This window comes from Carassius auratus, chromosome 31 (genome assembly GCF_003368295.1).
Source record: "Carassius auratus strain Wakin chromosome 31, ASM336829v1, whole genome shotgun sequence".
Taxonomy (NCBI): domain Eukaryota; kingdom Metazoa; phylum Chordata; class Actinopteri; order Cypriniformes; family Cyprinidae; genus Carassius; species Carassius auratus.
The window spans coordinates 5996329-6010887 of record NC_039273.1 but is presented as its reverse complement, the minus strand read 5'-3'; the positions used below and the strand labels follow the sequence as shown (position 1 = coordinate 6010887).

Sequence of the window (14559 nt, the reverse complement as noted above, 5' to 3'; positions counted from 1 at the left end):
ATTGTTTTAAAAGAGAATAATTAATGCATTTCAGATTTATTGGAATTACTATTAGGAATTTCTCTGTTATAATATTTGAGAATTGTTTTTTGTTACACCAGTTTTCTTAACGTACACAGGTTGAGTATATGTCTGAAGTCTTTGGTGTTTATTTAGCCTCTAATTGATATGCTGTTATAAATCTGTACACTAACATTAGATATAATAAGTAAAATAAACCATGCATAATAGTCGATATTACATTGATTTGTGCTTGTTTGTAAAATAGCAACTTCTGATGAAATGTAAAAATAAATTTCCCAAATTACAACAATCATTGCATTTGAAATTGAGTAAAATAATATTATTTTTTTTTCACCATTTTAACCATTATACAGTAAGACAAAAATAGGCTGAAAATGTTTACGTTTCCGCTGACTAAAACTAGACAAAAATTCAACTAAAGTTTAATAATTACAAAATGAATGCTATCACCCACATTGAAACCCCGTCATAGTTTACATTAAAACATTTGTTCTTTCAAATAGTGAATTTTTTTCAGACAGGTAATGCTGCTCACATCTGCCATTGTTTGACCAAATGATAACCCCGCCTCAAACTCTTGCCATTGGTTTGGCCTATATTCCTGTGTAAGAGTTTTCATCGATTAAAATGTTTTAGTAAAGTGAAGTGACGTGTGGCCAAGTATGGTGTTCCATACTCCATGCAGAGCACATACAAATAGTGTCTATTTGTGCTCTGCATTTAACACATCCAACTGCACACACACTGGCCTAGCTACGCTGTACTAGTACACCCCCAAAACAAAATGAAGACTTTGTAAAAGAGCATAGTGGGACCCTTTTAACAGTTTTTAGCTATGCATCACCCTGCCCCTATTTTCATTCTCCTTCACATGCTATGATTTATCAATAGTTAAGTATCTTTTTAAGTATGTTAATGGAGCGTCCGGTTCAATGGCTTCAAATTAACATGTTCCCCTGAAACTGTTCAGATGTGCTGCAGAAAGACGGATATATGTGCTGTACCAGAATTGATCAAGCTTAATGGAAAAGCTAATCAGCAGCTTCCTCTTTCCTGTCTGCAACCTTGAATCATGGAGCTTTTTGATGAATGTCCTTCTCTAGGCAGCTCTAGTGTCCATCACTTTCAAAGTGCATTAAGTTCAACCTCATGAACTGCACCCATCCTTTCCCTCATTATCAAAAAGGTAATTGTTTCTTCTAAGAATTGCAAGATTTATCTTGAAATCGCTATTTCCTTTTCTTATTTGATTTTTATTTAATTGTTTATCTCGTGTTGGAAACAAGCCTCCATATAAAGGTTGTCTTATGACTTGTGCACTACTGTATATTCCAAGTCTTCTGAATTTTGTCAGTGAATTAGTGGTTCACAAAATCAGACTGAATGATTTATGAATTGGACTGATTCATTTCAACTCACTGAGCTTTTAGCTGAACTATCCCTTTTAAACTTATGCACAAGCACTGAGGATAATCAAAGCTGTGATTGTAGCTTTTGAGCTAAGGTGTCTGGTATTGTGTCTACCTTCTTGAAAGAAGGTTTTACTAAAGAACGTGTTACACAGACAGACTTAAAGTGTGCAACAGATCCTTAAATCGCCTCCTGTGTCCTGAGCCAGATGGTGTTGCATAGCGATACGTAATGTCTGTTTGAGCGTGAGCACATAAAGCATGTGCTCAGCAAATGGAGCGTCTGGTTAAAGCTGTCACTGCTGCGAGGCATTTGATGTTGTGATCCTATGCAATCATACCTCAGTACTATTATTTGTATGTCAAACAACACTTTAAAGTAAAGAAAGTGCCTTTCTGCCTGATCTGGCCCTTAAAAAGTATTTTTGTTGGTGTAACCTAGTGTAGTCAGATTGATTCAGTCATATAAAAATAGTTTTTACTTTAATAAGTAAGGAATAATGCACTGTCAGCTGGTTATAACAAATAAATAAATAAATAACCCTGAAAGGATTATTGCTATATATTATTTGGTTTATTGTATTGCTGTAATGGACATAAAACATTGATTTGATTTGTAATTTCTTTGATATGTAAAAAGAAAGTGTTGAAACTAAAGTTTTTTTTTTTTTTTTTTTGTTTTTTTTTTGACAATCAGAATATTGTAATGATTTCTGAAGACTGTGACACTGAAGACTGGAGTAATGACTGCTAAAAATCAGCTTTGCCATCACAGAAAAAAAATGTATTTTTAAATGTATTACAATTGAAAGCAGTTATTTTTAATTGTAATAATATTTAAAAATATTACAGTTTTTTGTTTGTTTTTTTTCAGCCTGGCTGAGCTTAAAGAGCCACACAGATGGGAAATCAAAAATTACAAAAATTGTTTTATTTTCACTGCCAAAGAATGAAGATCAGAAGAACCAATGGCTAAAATTCATATTCACCACAATACCAGAGCAGTACAACAAATCCCTTTTGTTGTGTTCACAACATTTCACTGATGAATGCTTTTCTAATCTCGGTGAGTACAGCGGGATTTTCAAAGCGTTTGGCCATAAAAGAGGGTTCATTACCAACTTTATTTAGAACAACGAGCATCTCCAAATCACAACGCGAAGTATGATTATGAAGTTATGTGTTTGTTTTCTCCCGAGCGTCTTATATCAGTATGTGTGTTGTCTGCAGCCTTTCTCTGCGCTGATTTTCATTTACAAACACGTCATTAAAATGAAGTGTAACTCCGTGAATACTCAACAAAGAGACATGAGAGAGATATCTATAGAAAGCTTGACATGTCTTCTTTAAAACTAAATAAGTGCTGCTAACAGATATTCTGTGATAAAGTAATCCATATGAAAACAATGAATACACTTGAATACACCCACACAGAAGAAAAAGCAGCGAGACTGTTCAAGTTTTTTATTTTACTGTTTGCTTCGTGATGAGAGGAATAAGACATAATTCACCCCAAAAAGATGCTAATGCATTGTTTACCATGAAGTTGTGTGCGGAACAACCAATCAAACCTGACTATGTCAGTTGACCAATCAGAACACAGTATGCTACCGAAAGGTGGGGTTTAAGGAAACTGAATCTTTTTAACAGCTTCGTGCGAACCGTTTGGGGATCTCTGAGAATTTTCATCTTACTGGCTCTTTAAGAAACAAATTTCAATAGAGTTAAAAAAAAAGAAAAGTACCTACCCGAAACTGTTGCATGGCTGTGTATGTAGGCAAAATTAATATCTGACTAGAAAACTAATTTCAAGCATTGAAGAACAAAAATTACATGCAAAAAAAAAATCATGGTATATCATTGCTTATTGAACAGCCCTGTTAACCTTCCTTTGTCTGACATTTTGTAACTTCTTGTGGAGAAGGTCGGAGAAGCAATATCATTGAAGTTCCCACCTTCTCTCTCTGTAGCTTCTCATTCTAATTCACTTCTCCTCTTTACCTCACTTCAAGAGCATGAAGGAGACTAGAGAATGCTATAGAATATCCTTGCATCACCTTGTAGAGACGTTAAGGGAGATTTGTCAATCAAAGGATAGCCTGTAGCCATAGTTACAGCAGCAGATGGGAAGTGGCTGTTTTTGAACGGTTACACCAGCGGTTCTCAATTCCAGTCCTCGCCTCCCACTGCTCTGCACATTTTGTACGTTTCTCATATTGCTTCAGACGTTTGGTTTATTCAAACATAAGTGCTCTGCGAAGTGGACATCACAGGATATTCCGTCATGATTCCAGTTCGAAGCAAACTTATATGTTCCATTCAAAGTTCATTGAAGTGTACGAGACGTGAATTTAAATCGTATTGATTTACAGGGGTATATGATGTCACACTTGTCCATGTGTGCAGACGGACAATGTGCAACACAAATCCGTGATCCGTCCAAAGTGAAGTAAACTTCAACAGATTTCACCTGATCAGGGAGCAGTAAACATTGTGTCAATCGCAACACAGTTCATGCAGGGAGCTCACTTCTAACGAGCTGATTATATGAATCAGGTGTGTTAACAAAGAGAGACATACAATATGTGCCGAGCAGTGGGCCGCGAGGACTGGAATTGAGAACCGCTGGGTTATACAAAGTTTCTTGACATGCTGTCATATACCAGCATTCTCATTTGAATGCTGATAATTGATCTTTTGAAATGAAGTTGTTACATTTTCTGGGAGAACTCTGTGGTATTTCTGGGCCCCATAATGAAATGAGAACAAGGCATAGTCAGAAAATGCATATGTGTCATGAAAACTTGAAGATAAAGAGAAAAAAACACTGGCTGTCTGTGACACAACCTGGATGTTGTGTCACCCAAGATGGGAACTGTAGGTGGTTAAATCTCAATTTCTTCCAGGGACAGGGGGTTAGTAATAACTGATGACATAAATTCGTACCCTTCTCGATTCAATGCCATGCTATTTTATATAATTAGATATCTTAGAAGCAATATATCGTTTGCAACATTTCAAACAACATTTCTGTCACAAGTTTGATTGCACTCGATGTGGTGTTGTCATTATTCTTAATTGCAAGTGTGCTTTTACACTTCACAAATCGCCACATCAAGAATCTGAAACAAACAATAAACTCATTTTACTGTTGGAAACAACTGCTCGTCCCTTTTTCATGTCATCAGCCTCACTAAGATCAAAAAGAGCAGAAAAGGACACTTGGGAACTAACAGGAAGGGGAAATCATCTTATTATTGAGCCTGAGATTTGGAAACTCTCCACTCCTATCAATTAGCGACATCTCTGAAGACCGTGCAGTATCGTTCATTAAGGGCTACAAATATGAAATATTTGTTGTCAACAATTTTTTTTTTTTTGTCTTTTGAAAACACTCGGCACAGGGATGGGAATGTGTCTTTGATTCAGAGGTACTAGGTTCAAATTAGACTCGAGAGCAGAAGTCCTGAAAGAAGCGATGTAGGGGTACACCTATATTATTTCTGAGCTTTGCATAGACACGCAGTCATTTCTCGGTGTGAAGAGTCTTTGTGTGTGCAAATGACCCGCCTCTCAGGGGGCATTAGGGAGATTCTGTTTTTGTTTAGGAAAATACGAAGCATCTGTATACAAATGTGAAACGGACAAAAAAAACAAGATGTCAAATTACAAATACCATTTAGAAAAGCACAGTGTGAAGAACTACACGCTGTACTGGGCGATTAAACATTAACTTTTTTTTTCATAAAATGCTGTTTCACTCAAAAATGTGTCCCAACACATTACAGATGTAAAATGGGTTTTATGCAGTCTGTCAACTAATGTAGCATTGGATATCTGCTTTTTAAAAAATTGGCTTTTGGTATGACAACACGGGTAGGAAAATCTGTTTGACATATTGTATGGGTTCTTTATAAAGGGGGAAAAGTAAAGTTGCTGCAATAGGAGATTGTAAGAGAGATGATATATTAGTTATTGTACCATGCAAGGACTTCTCCAAAATCTGCCTGTCTGTGAAATGGTTCTAATTTCTTAGAGTGAAATATTCCTGTTTAAAATATAATCACAAGTTATTAATAACTTGGTTAAGATTCTCCTATAGAATTGATCTTGGGCTGCATGATTTTAGGTGAAAATCAAATCCGTTTCAGAGTTTTTTTTTTTTTTTTTTTTTTTTTTTTTTATAAAATTTTAAAAACTCCAGATATGCTGGAAATAAAAATAAAAATAATTATTATAATAATAAAAAGACACTGAAAATGCCAGATGATGAGCTGCTCGTGTAAATAAACAGTGCTGATACATGCAAATGCATTATGACTGGATAAGTCATAAACCCATATTGTGATTTCAGATTTATTTTGATTATTCATGCAGCCCTACAAAGGTCTCTCATAACAGATGAATATAACCTCACAAACAAAGTTCAGTCATCTTTCCATCACCACTGTTGGATGTTCCATCAAATCTGAATGGAAGCAATATTTCAAAGTCTGCTTTATATGTGAGTTTTGTATTGGTTTGGCAGCTTGTTTGTTTTAATAAGTATGCTTGAAGGGTTGGAGAACCCGGTGATAACTTAAATTAATTCTATCCTTCAGTAATCTCAGTAAACTCCTGTAGAAATCATCACACTGCATGCTATAGAATATGGAGGTGCTCACTGCAAATATTAGTTTTAATTGGTGCTCTGCCATGATGAAGTACACATTTGATGCTGTACAACTTTGAATGCAACAAGATGGATGGTCACAAACCATGCCATTCTAAGCATAAATCTTTATATGGGAGAAAAAAACAGGCTTCTGAGTTTAGCAGGACTACAGCTGGTTGCTTTTCATTTAGCAGACACTTTTTATGCAAAACACTTTACAGAGCACTAATTGCAAGGACAATCCCTTTGGAGTTAGTGTAGTGTACTAAGTGCTTTACTCTGGAGTCTAATAATTGTGGTTCTCAGTAACTCAGTGCAGTTTGCTGGTTGTCTTTATGTGGGATCACACATGGAGGTTTTGTTTCAACAGCCCAGATTTGTACCCGCTGGTCTGATGACACCCCAGTTGTGCACAACAATAATGGTGACCCAATTCCACCCGACCATATGTTTTCCTATTTAACTTTATAAGCCGGCATTGACTGCAATGTTTCTAACCCTGAATATCTGCAATGTTTTTTTAGAAGTACATTTTTGTGTATTTATAGTGTATTTTACAAACTGTATAAATTAATTTCCTAATGAACGTATTTTTCAGAACAAGCGGATATAGCTAGTACATAAACTTTGTTAAGAGAGTTATGTCATGTAAGGTCATGATGAGAGTTCATATTAAAATCTCTGAATTGTGAACATCTTTGTGTTGTAGGTGGAAGCTAAATGGCAGTCTGCTCAACTTTAAACCCGGCTCTCATCACAGCCTCTCTGGAGGCAACCTTCGCATCAACCATCTCAATAAAGAGGACGCTGGGACGTACCAGTGCCTTGCTTCCAACTCCCTCGGGACTATTGTCAGCAGGGAGGCCAGCCTAACCTTTGCCTGTAAGTCACATTCTGATCTCTAATCAAACCACAGCAGCATAGATCAGGCCCAAACAAACAGGACATTGCAGACCTGACGGCACACACTGCTATGCTGGCCCTTGTTCTCCTTGCTGATAACATGATCCAAATGGAAATGTTTTCCCTGAGGAGAGCCTAGTCGCTTTCTCACCCTCTCTCGTTCTCGTTTCTCTCTCTCACTCTCTCTCTCTGTATCCCACATACTCACAGGTTGTTCAGGGGACAGATTTAGTCATACAGTCATAATTTATATGGGCTGATAATGAGATATCAAAAATGAGATTCCGTAAAACACATTCAGGAATTGCAATCTTTGTCATGGCTGTTTTAAAAAGCTAGGGCTACAGCTAATTGGCATACAGAATGTTTCATTGGCAGTTTGTTAAGTAATGAATTAACTAATTTTAACTAATGAAGCCCTAATATAAAGTGTAGAAGAACAATAAAGAATCAAAACACTTTCAAACAATATCTAGGGCATATTGTAGTCCAGATTAAAATGTAAAAAAATACTTTGAAAATAAATAACCTATTAAGTCAAAATATTTAAGTATTTTGTACTGTGATGAACACAATAGCAAATCCACTAACTTGAATAACTATTTAAATACATTTTAGAAATTAACAGCTGCTTTATTTATGGGGTTTCCAAAGTAAAGGCTGCATTTTCTACAGTTTAGCGCCATCTGCTGTCAGAGAGTGAATGTGCTTTCATTCAGCGCGTCCCCGTTTGCTTCTCATGCATGCTTCTTTACATCAGAGCGCACACACACTCTTTCAAGAAGCATATAGCGGTGTGCATTTTGACCAGTTGATGGGAAAAGTATTCTTAAAATGCATTCCAAATTATGAATAATTTGTGTTATATACATTCATTACCGTGATATATCGCCCAAATACCGGCACATGTCTAGTTGACAATCAGGTTATTGGACACTGAATGGCTTGATTAACAAGTTTTTTTTTTTATTGACTTCATTTATCATTTGAAACACTGACTGATCAATTATACTTATTGAATTTATACTATTTCTTTCAAGAAACCTTCTGATGTTCAATCAGGTTTATTTTGTGCTGTAGTTTAACTGGTAGTAAAGTGATTATCTGTTCATGTGGCACATTTAGCAATGAAAGTGTTGGTATACCGAATTTCCCTCTAGCACGTCTCTAAAAGAGTACACTGATTGGCTGATCCGTTTTTGCATAAGGCATTGATGGCAAATGACAAACATGCCTTTCTGATTGAATTCTAATTCACCACATTCCCAGCAAGGCCACTGGCTGAATACGATGGCACTGAAGGGCAGGAACAGTTCAGTTCTGTGGGGAGGAAGTCTGCTGTCATCGTAAGACGATTGGCTGACAGATCCATCAATCTCTGGTCTCTGACCTTACTAGGCTTCAGTTGTTGTCGTGTGGTGGGGGCACGCGTCTCTGACTGCTCCACATCCATCTTCTTTATTACTCTCTCCATAGCTTAATTAACTCTGCCGCATGATGGAATGGTGCAGGTTCAAGAGAATAATTTAAAGGGCAGCTGATGTTATTAAATGGGATATTTTCTAATTTGGTATCTAATGTCAGAGAATTTGTAGGCGACCATATTATGCATGAGAATGCGCATAGGTGAAGTCAAGAAGTCACAATTCCAACTTGAATTCATCAAATATTTTAATGCTGTAAGGTAGATTTAAGGAAGATGCTGAAAATTGGAGGTTTGTGGCTCTTGGTTTATATGTATATGCTTTGACGTCATTTATATGCAAGTGTTTGCCTAGAAACTGACAAATTAACATAAACCGTTTTGAAATGTATGCTTTATAAAATAATTTCACATTTTAAAGACTCACAGGCATATACATTTTCTTTTTTCTTAAAAAAAAATACTTCCTAAAAAAAGTATACATTTTACTTGATGTCTTTGATGGAAATTTACTAACCATCTTATAAAGAATTGTGATTTTATGTAATTGAATAAAAAAAATATATATATATAAATAAGTATAATATAAAACTATTGACTTCTAGTTGTGTATTTTAATTTAGCTGCAAAGTGTATATGTGTGTGTGTGTGTGTGTGTGTGTGTGTGTGTATATATATATATATATATATATATATATATATATACATATATATATATATATATATATATATATATATATATATATATATATATATATATATATATATATATATATATATATATATATATATAAAATTTGACTTCCATTCAGAGTATTGGAAGACTAACTCTGGTATGTCATTTACTCTTAACATTTCTTGGATTGTTGACGATTATGGTTAATTTAGATCATGGCAACAAATTTGACATTTAAAAGTTTAAAATACTTTGAAATCACACTTCTGGTTTCTGCATAAATATAGATTACCCCTCAATCTGAAATTTAGTCTTCTTAATGGTTATGTTAATATGTTGATGTTATCATAAATAAAATAAAAATGTAAAAAATCTTATTTAATCAGAATATTGCATCACTTTGACTGTTTTTAATTCCTATTTGAATAAGAAATGCATTAACACAGGAAAGAAAACATCATTAATGAAGCCATTTCATTGGATTTATATACCTTTTTCCAATTTTATACAATTTGCACAAGTGTGTTTTTTTATTTTATGCAGACTTTTAGCAGCCTTCTGTCAGGACTAGCTTTTGAAATAATAAGTAGCTAGTGAAGTAGTTTGCATCTCTTAACATGTATTTGTCTGTAAACACCTCTGCCTTTTCTTCTCAAATAAATGACTGTTGAAAATCATTTAATGTGTGAAAATATATGTATGGTTGTTTTGGTGTAAGCTTGTATGGTGCCCTTGTGTGCTTTCAAGTGATCAAAAATACAGGTTATAAAAGAGACTTTTCATTGGATGTGATAAAATGTTTTTTTTCTTTCTTTCTATTTTCTTTCTCTCTGAATAGGACTGGATGAATTAGGCAGATACTGAAAGGGTTGCCAGTAGATGCATACAAAATGAGAAAAATTGTCAGTGTCGATGCACCAATCCCTAAATTGCATTCTGGGGAATTGCAGAATGTTTTTAATTAAAATGCCACTGATAGAGAAGCCTGTGTGTTGTGTCTTAATCATATTTCACATATGTACCATCTTTTCATTTTCATATTTGGGACTTGAAAAAGACATATCTCTTAATGTGCAATAACAATTAATGTTCTTTTTGACTTTGTAAGAAAAATTAAACTGTGTATCTGCAGCGTTAGCAACATGTTGAGCATTGTGGTGACAGGTTGAACGAATATTTTGTGGTTCAGCTGATGTTATTTGATGGGTCAGTGAATGCTGAAGACATTACGAACTATATATAATCAAGGCAGCAGGTGTTGTTGTCAGAAGGACTGTATCTCAGTAACAGTGAGGATGGAAGTCTGATTGCATACATTCTCTTTAGCAGTAGTTTTGACTAATTAACTTAATTAGGATTGTTTTTGTGAATGTTATTCATTTTACTAGAAATCCAATATCATGTTCTTTTGAAGAAAAAGGGCGCTTAAACTAAAACGGTGTCATACATTGAAGCAATAATAAACTACTATATATAATGAAGAATAAACTGTGTTCAAAGTATTAAAATTGGGGCAAAATGAAAAATGTTGTAAAGTTATACAATTCAATAATAACCCATTTGGCTGAAATAGGTTTGGTATTTTTGTGAGCTGCCTTTTATATTTTTGCTGTTTTTATTAATATGTTTCGCATTTCATAATTATCGTGAATTCATTAAATAGCTGATAATGCATTGAACAATCTTTTTCTTGTACATTGTACTAAAAAGTTGTAAATAAAACAGATTGTTGGAGTATGTTTTAAATACTATTTCAGTCTTTTAACTCCAAGCTTTATGTCTAAATCAGTTTTACTTGTTTTGTTTTTTATTAATTGTGAGATTTACTAGCAATTTCGGAATGCAATTTTTTTTTCTAAAACTTTTTTTTGCTCCCAAGTGTGCTAATAAAGTATATTGTATATACTTAGTGTAGATACTAAAGTTAAAACTTTTCTCAAGGATACATTGAATAAATAGCTGGTTCCATTAGAACAACTTATTCTATATAGTGTGTCAACACACCCCACTGTTGGTTTTAACGTGTTAAATGAAGCACATCTTTTTTTCCTGACCAGTAATGATTCAGTAAAAAATTTTGTAGCTCAGATTTGGAGGTAAGTGTCTGGACAGAAATTGACTTTCAAAATTAAACCTACCCTGAGAAATTTCCACAGGAGTAGAAATGTGACAGCTAATAAAGAGGGAGAGAGGAAGAGCTGTTAATCAACATTTGAGGGATTTCTTTTTGTTCTGTCCCAGTTGACAGTGAACAACAGCTGGATTTCCTCTGCCAGTCTGGTTAGAGTATTATATCTCCTTCTTGTGGAGGAAGGTTTGCATGTATCACCAGTCTTTATTAAGACACAAGGCCCCAGTGTTGGCACTTGATTGTCAGGTTCATTTAGATTACTGTACATCCCAACATCTAAATTTATTGTTGATTATTATTTTGTTATTTATTCTAAATTTAATTATTTAGTTATTTAGATATTTAATTTTATTTTTGCTTAATTTTTCTAAGCTATAATTTGAGCACAATTTATTATTATTAATTATATTAATATTTTAATTTATATTTTCTCCCTCTTTTTTGTGTGTTTGTATTTGTGCCTCTTTAACCTAGCTATTGCTTTAGGCACAATTTGCTAAAAACTATCCCCAGAAGTAATACATCTAAGAAAACCTTCTTCTGACAGCATCCTCTACAATAATTATTATTATTATTTTCAATGACTTAATAATAGATTTTTTTTTTATGAAAACAATTTACTTTATATCTTTGTTACCAGTTATTGCAGTGCATCTGAAGTGGTTGGTTATGGCAGGTCTGTATTCTGCTGTTAATTGCATTTCTTCTGCATATGCATTTACAAAATTATAAATGTTGTCATGTTTATCATTTTCCATGTTGTTAGTTAGCAGTAATATTCATAATTCATGTCCACATCTGATTTTAAGTACATTTTCAGTTGTGCACTTCAAACAGTTGAAAACGATTCTAGCGCTATATGATATGATGTTATGTAAAATCTGTGTCCTGAAGTCAAACCGGTTGAGAAACACTGATTTAGAGTATGCCTGTTTGTGTTAAATGCCTATTTATCACATTTTTATTTTATAACACTGGGTTTCCTCAGCCTGAATTGATTAAATTAATACCATCTGGATCCCCCCAGCCCTAACTGTTTATGAGGATGTGTGCACGTGTATTCTTTTTAAAGTTGTCCCTTCATGTTAGCAAGCGGCTGGTGCAGGATGCTTGTAAGTCATGTTTCTTCAGGGGAAATAAAGAAGTGAATATTTTCAGCTGTGTATATTAAAAGAAGCATTTGTTTAAGTACCCCCCCACCCCTTCTGTCTGTTTCACTTTCTTTGTGAAAAACCTCAGCTGTGTGCTATCCTGAAGGAAACAGCCTGCTGAGTACTTTAAACAACAATAGTCTCTTTGCTCTTTTCAGTGTGTGTGTATGGAGTGGGGAGCACCTCTTGTAACCTTCCCCAAAAAAGCCAGACCAAAAAAAAAACCATAGTGACATCAAAATTGGGGTTGTTAGTAGCCCGAAAAACCGCCTGCTCTCGCTGTGGACGACCATATGTCCCCTCTCCAAATCACTCTAGCTTTTATCTTTATCCAAAATATACCCAAAAAGACGTTATTTTCTATTTTTTTTCTGCCTTAAATTAATTCCGTACCTTAGATGTTGAATGTGTTTGTCCACTTTGTTCTTGTAGGCTCTCAATTTTATGGCTTCTGTTAGTCTTTTATCTAACATCCTGTGTTTCATTGACATGAAAGTGGCAGTCCAGCCCTTTGTTGCCTTCCCATCATGTAGAGATGAAATCCAATAGGGTTACAATCATGAGTGCTCAAGCGCTCGCTTTTTCGGTTGCTGCTTACTGGCCACAATCCAGGTACTACAGCCAGGATTTTTCTTGAAGTTTGGGTAATGTGTGAACTTAACTTACTGTAAATATTGCTAAAGTTAAAATATTAGTACATAATATAATTGCAAAACAAATTATATAAATAATTTTATGTTAAAAAATAAAATGCATTAACATTTTTTGATTCCTTCAGTTTGCTTTTCAGAATTACAAATTATTATATTGGTATGCATTGATTTTGAATATTCTAACATGTGGTAATGTAGTAGCTTATAAAAGGGTGGGACACTTTTTTCTCTTTTTATTACATCTTTTTTCCCTTTTGTCTGTCCATCTGCCAGTGTAGTAATGAAAGAAGGATTCCATTTGACTGATTACACTGTAAAGCCTGTTTTACATGAACAGATACTGAATAAAAGTTTTTGCAATTTCCTTCCAAAACAAAGACTAGTACATTGTGTCACATTAATATGAACAAATGATGAATAATTAGCATACCTCATTCCCGGCTATGCCCTGACATTCATTTGGGTAATTAGCCTGCAAATATTACAAGTATTAATAGTCTGTCAATAAGCTTCATACATTTCATGACACATCTGTGACTGAATTCATTTCAGTGGCCTTTGGGAGCTGAGCATTTGGTGGGCTTTAGGGAATAAGACCCAGCTGTCCTGATACCGATTTTTGTTTTGTTTCTTTTTTATTTTAAAGGGGGGGTGAAATGCTATTTCATGCATACTGAGTTTTTTACACTGTTAAAGAGTTGGATTCCCATGCTAAACATGGACAAAGTTTCAAAAATTAAGTTGTACGTTTGAAGGAGTATTTTTGTTCCAAAAATACTCCTTCCGGTTTGTCACAAGTTTCGGAAAGTTTTTTTCGAGTATGGGTCTGTGTGACGTTAGATGGAGCGGAATTTCCTTATATGGGTCCTGAGGGCACGTCTGCCGGAAGAGCGCGCGCTCCCGTATAGCAGAGCAATTCACTGATCAGAGCGAGAGAGAAATGTCACAAAAGGAGTGTGTTTTTGGTTGCCAGGGCAAGACAACCCTGCACAGATTACCAAAAGAGAAACAGCATTAAGGGACCAGTGGATGGAGTTTATTTTTTACAGAGCATCAACGGAGTTGTGCAAGTGTTTTTGTTTGTTCCCTGCATTTCGAAGATGCTTGTTTTACAAACAAGATCCAGTTTGATGACGGATTTGCGTATCGTTTATTTCTTACGGATAATGCAGTCCCAACGAAAAAGGGTCACGATCGTGTGTTGGAACCGCAGGTGGTGAGTAAAACTGCTACAAATATCTCTGTGTTGTTAACTTAGCTATTGGCGCGTAAGCACATCAAGTAAACAACATGCGATGTTGTCATCAAACTGCACGTTCCACATGTACACCTAAAAAAAAAAAAAAAAAGACGACATGAAGTGGAACTTAGTCATTTTCCAAAACTGCTAAGCAAATATATACAGTTTCAATACTTACTAGAGACGTCCTGCTGTAGTTGTTGCTGCTCTTGTTCAATTTCAGCCTCTGGATCTGATTCTGGATCATAAATAAACAGCTGAATCTGACTGTTAGCCATGGTTTGTTTTGGATGGT

The 14559-nt window shown here is 34.8% G+C and overlaps 1 protein-coding gene across 2 annotated transcripts in view; it reads left to right on the top strand.

Annotated features, from left to right (window-relative positions):
• Positions 1 to 14559, top strand: part of LOC113050327 (contactin-4) — a 135970-nt gene that overhangs the window by 45031 nt on the left and 76380 nt on the right. For both annotated transcript variants that reach the window (XM_026213182.1, XM_026213180.1), the window contains exon 4: positions 6797 to 6969. In XM_026213182.1, the coding sequence (XP_026068967.1) occupies positions 6797 to 6969 (173 nt within the window). The remainder of the gene's footprint in view (positions 1 to 6796; positions 6970 to 14559) is intronic.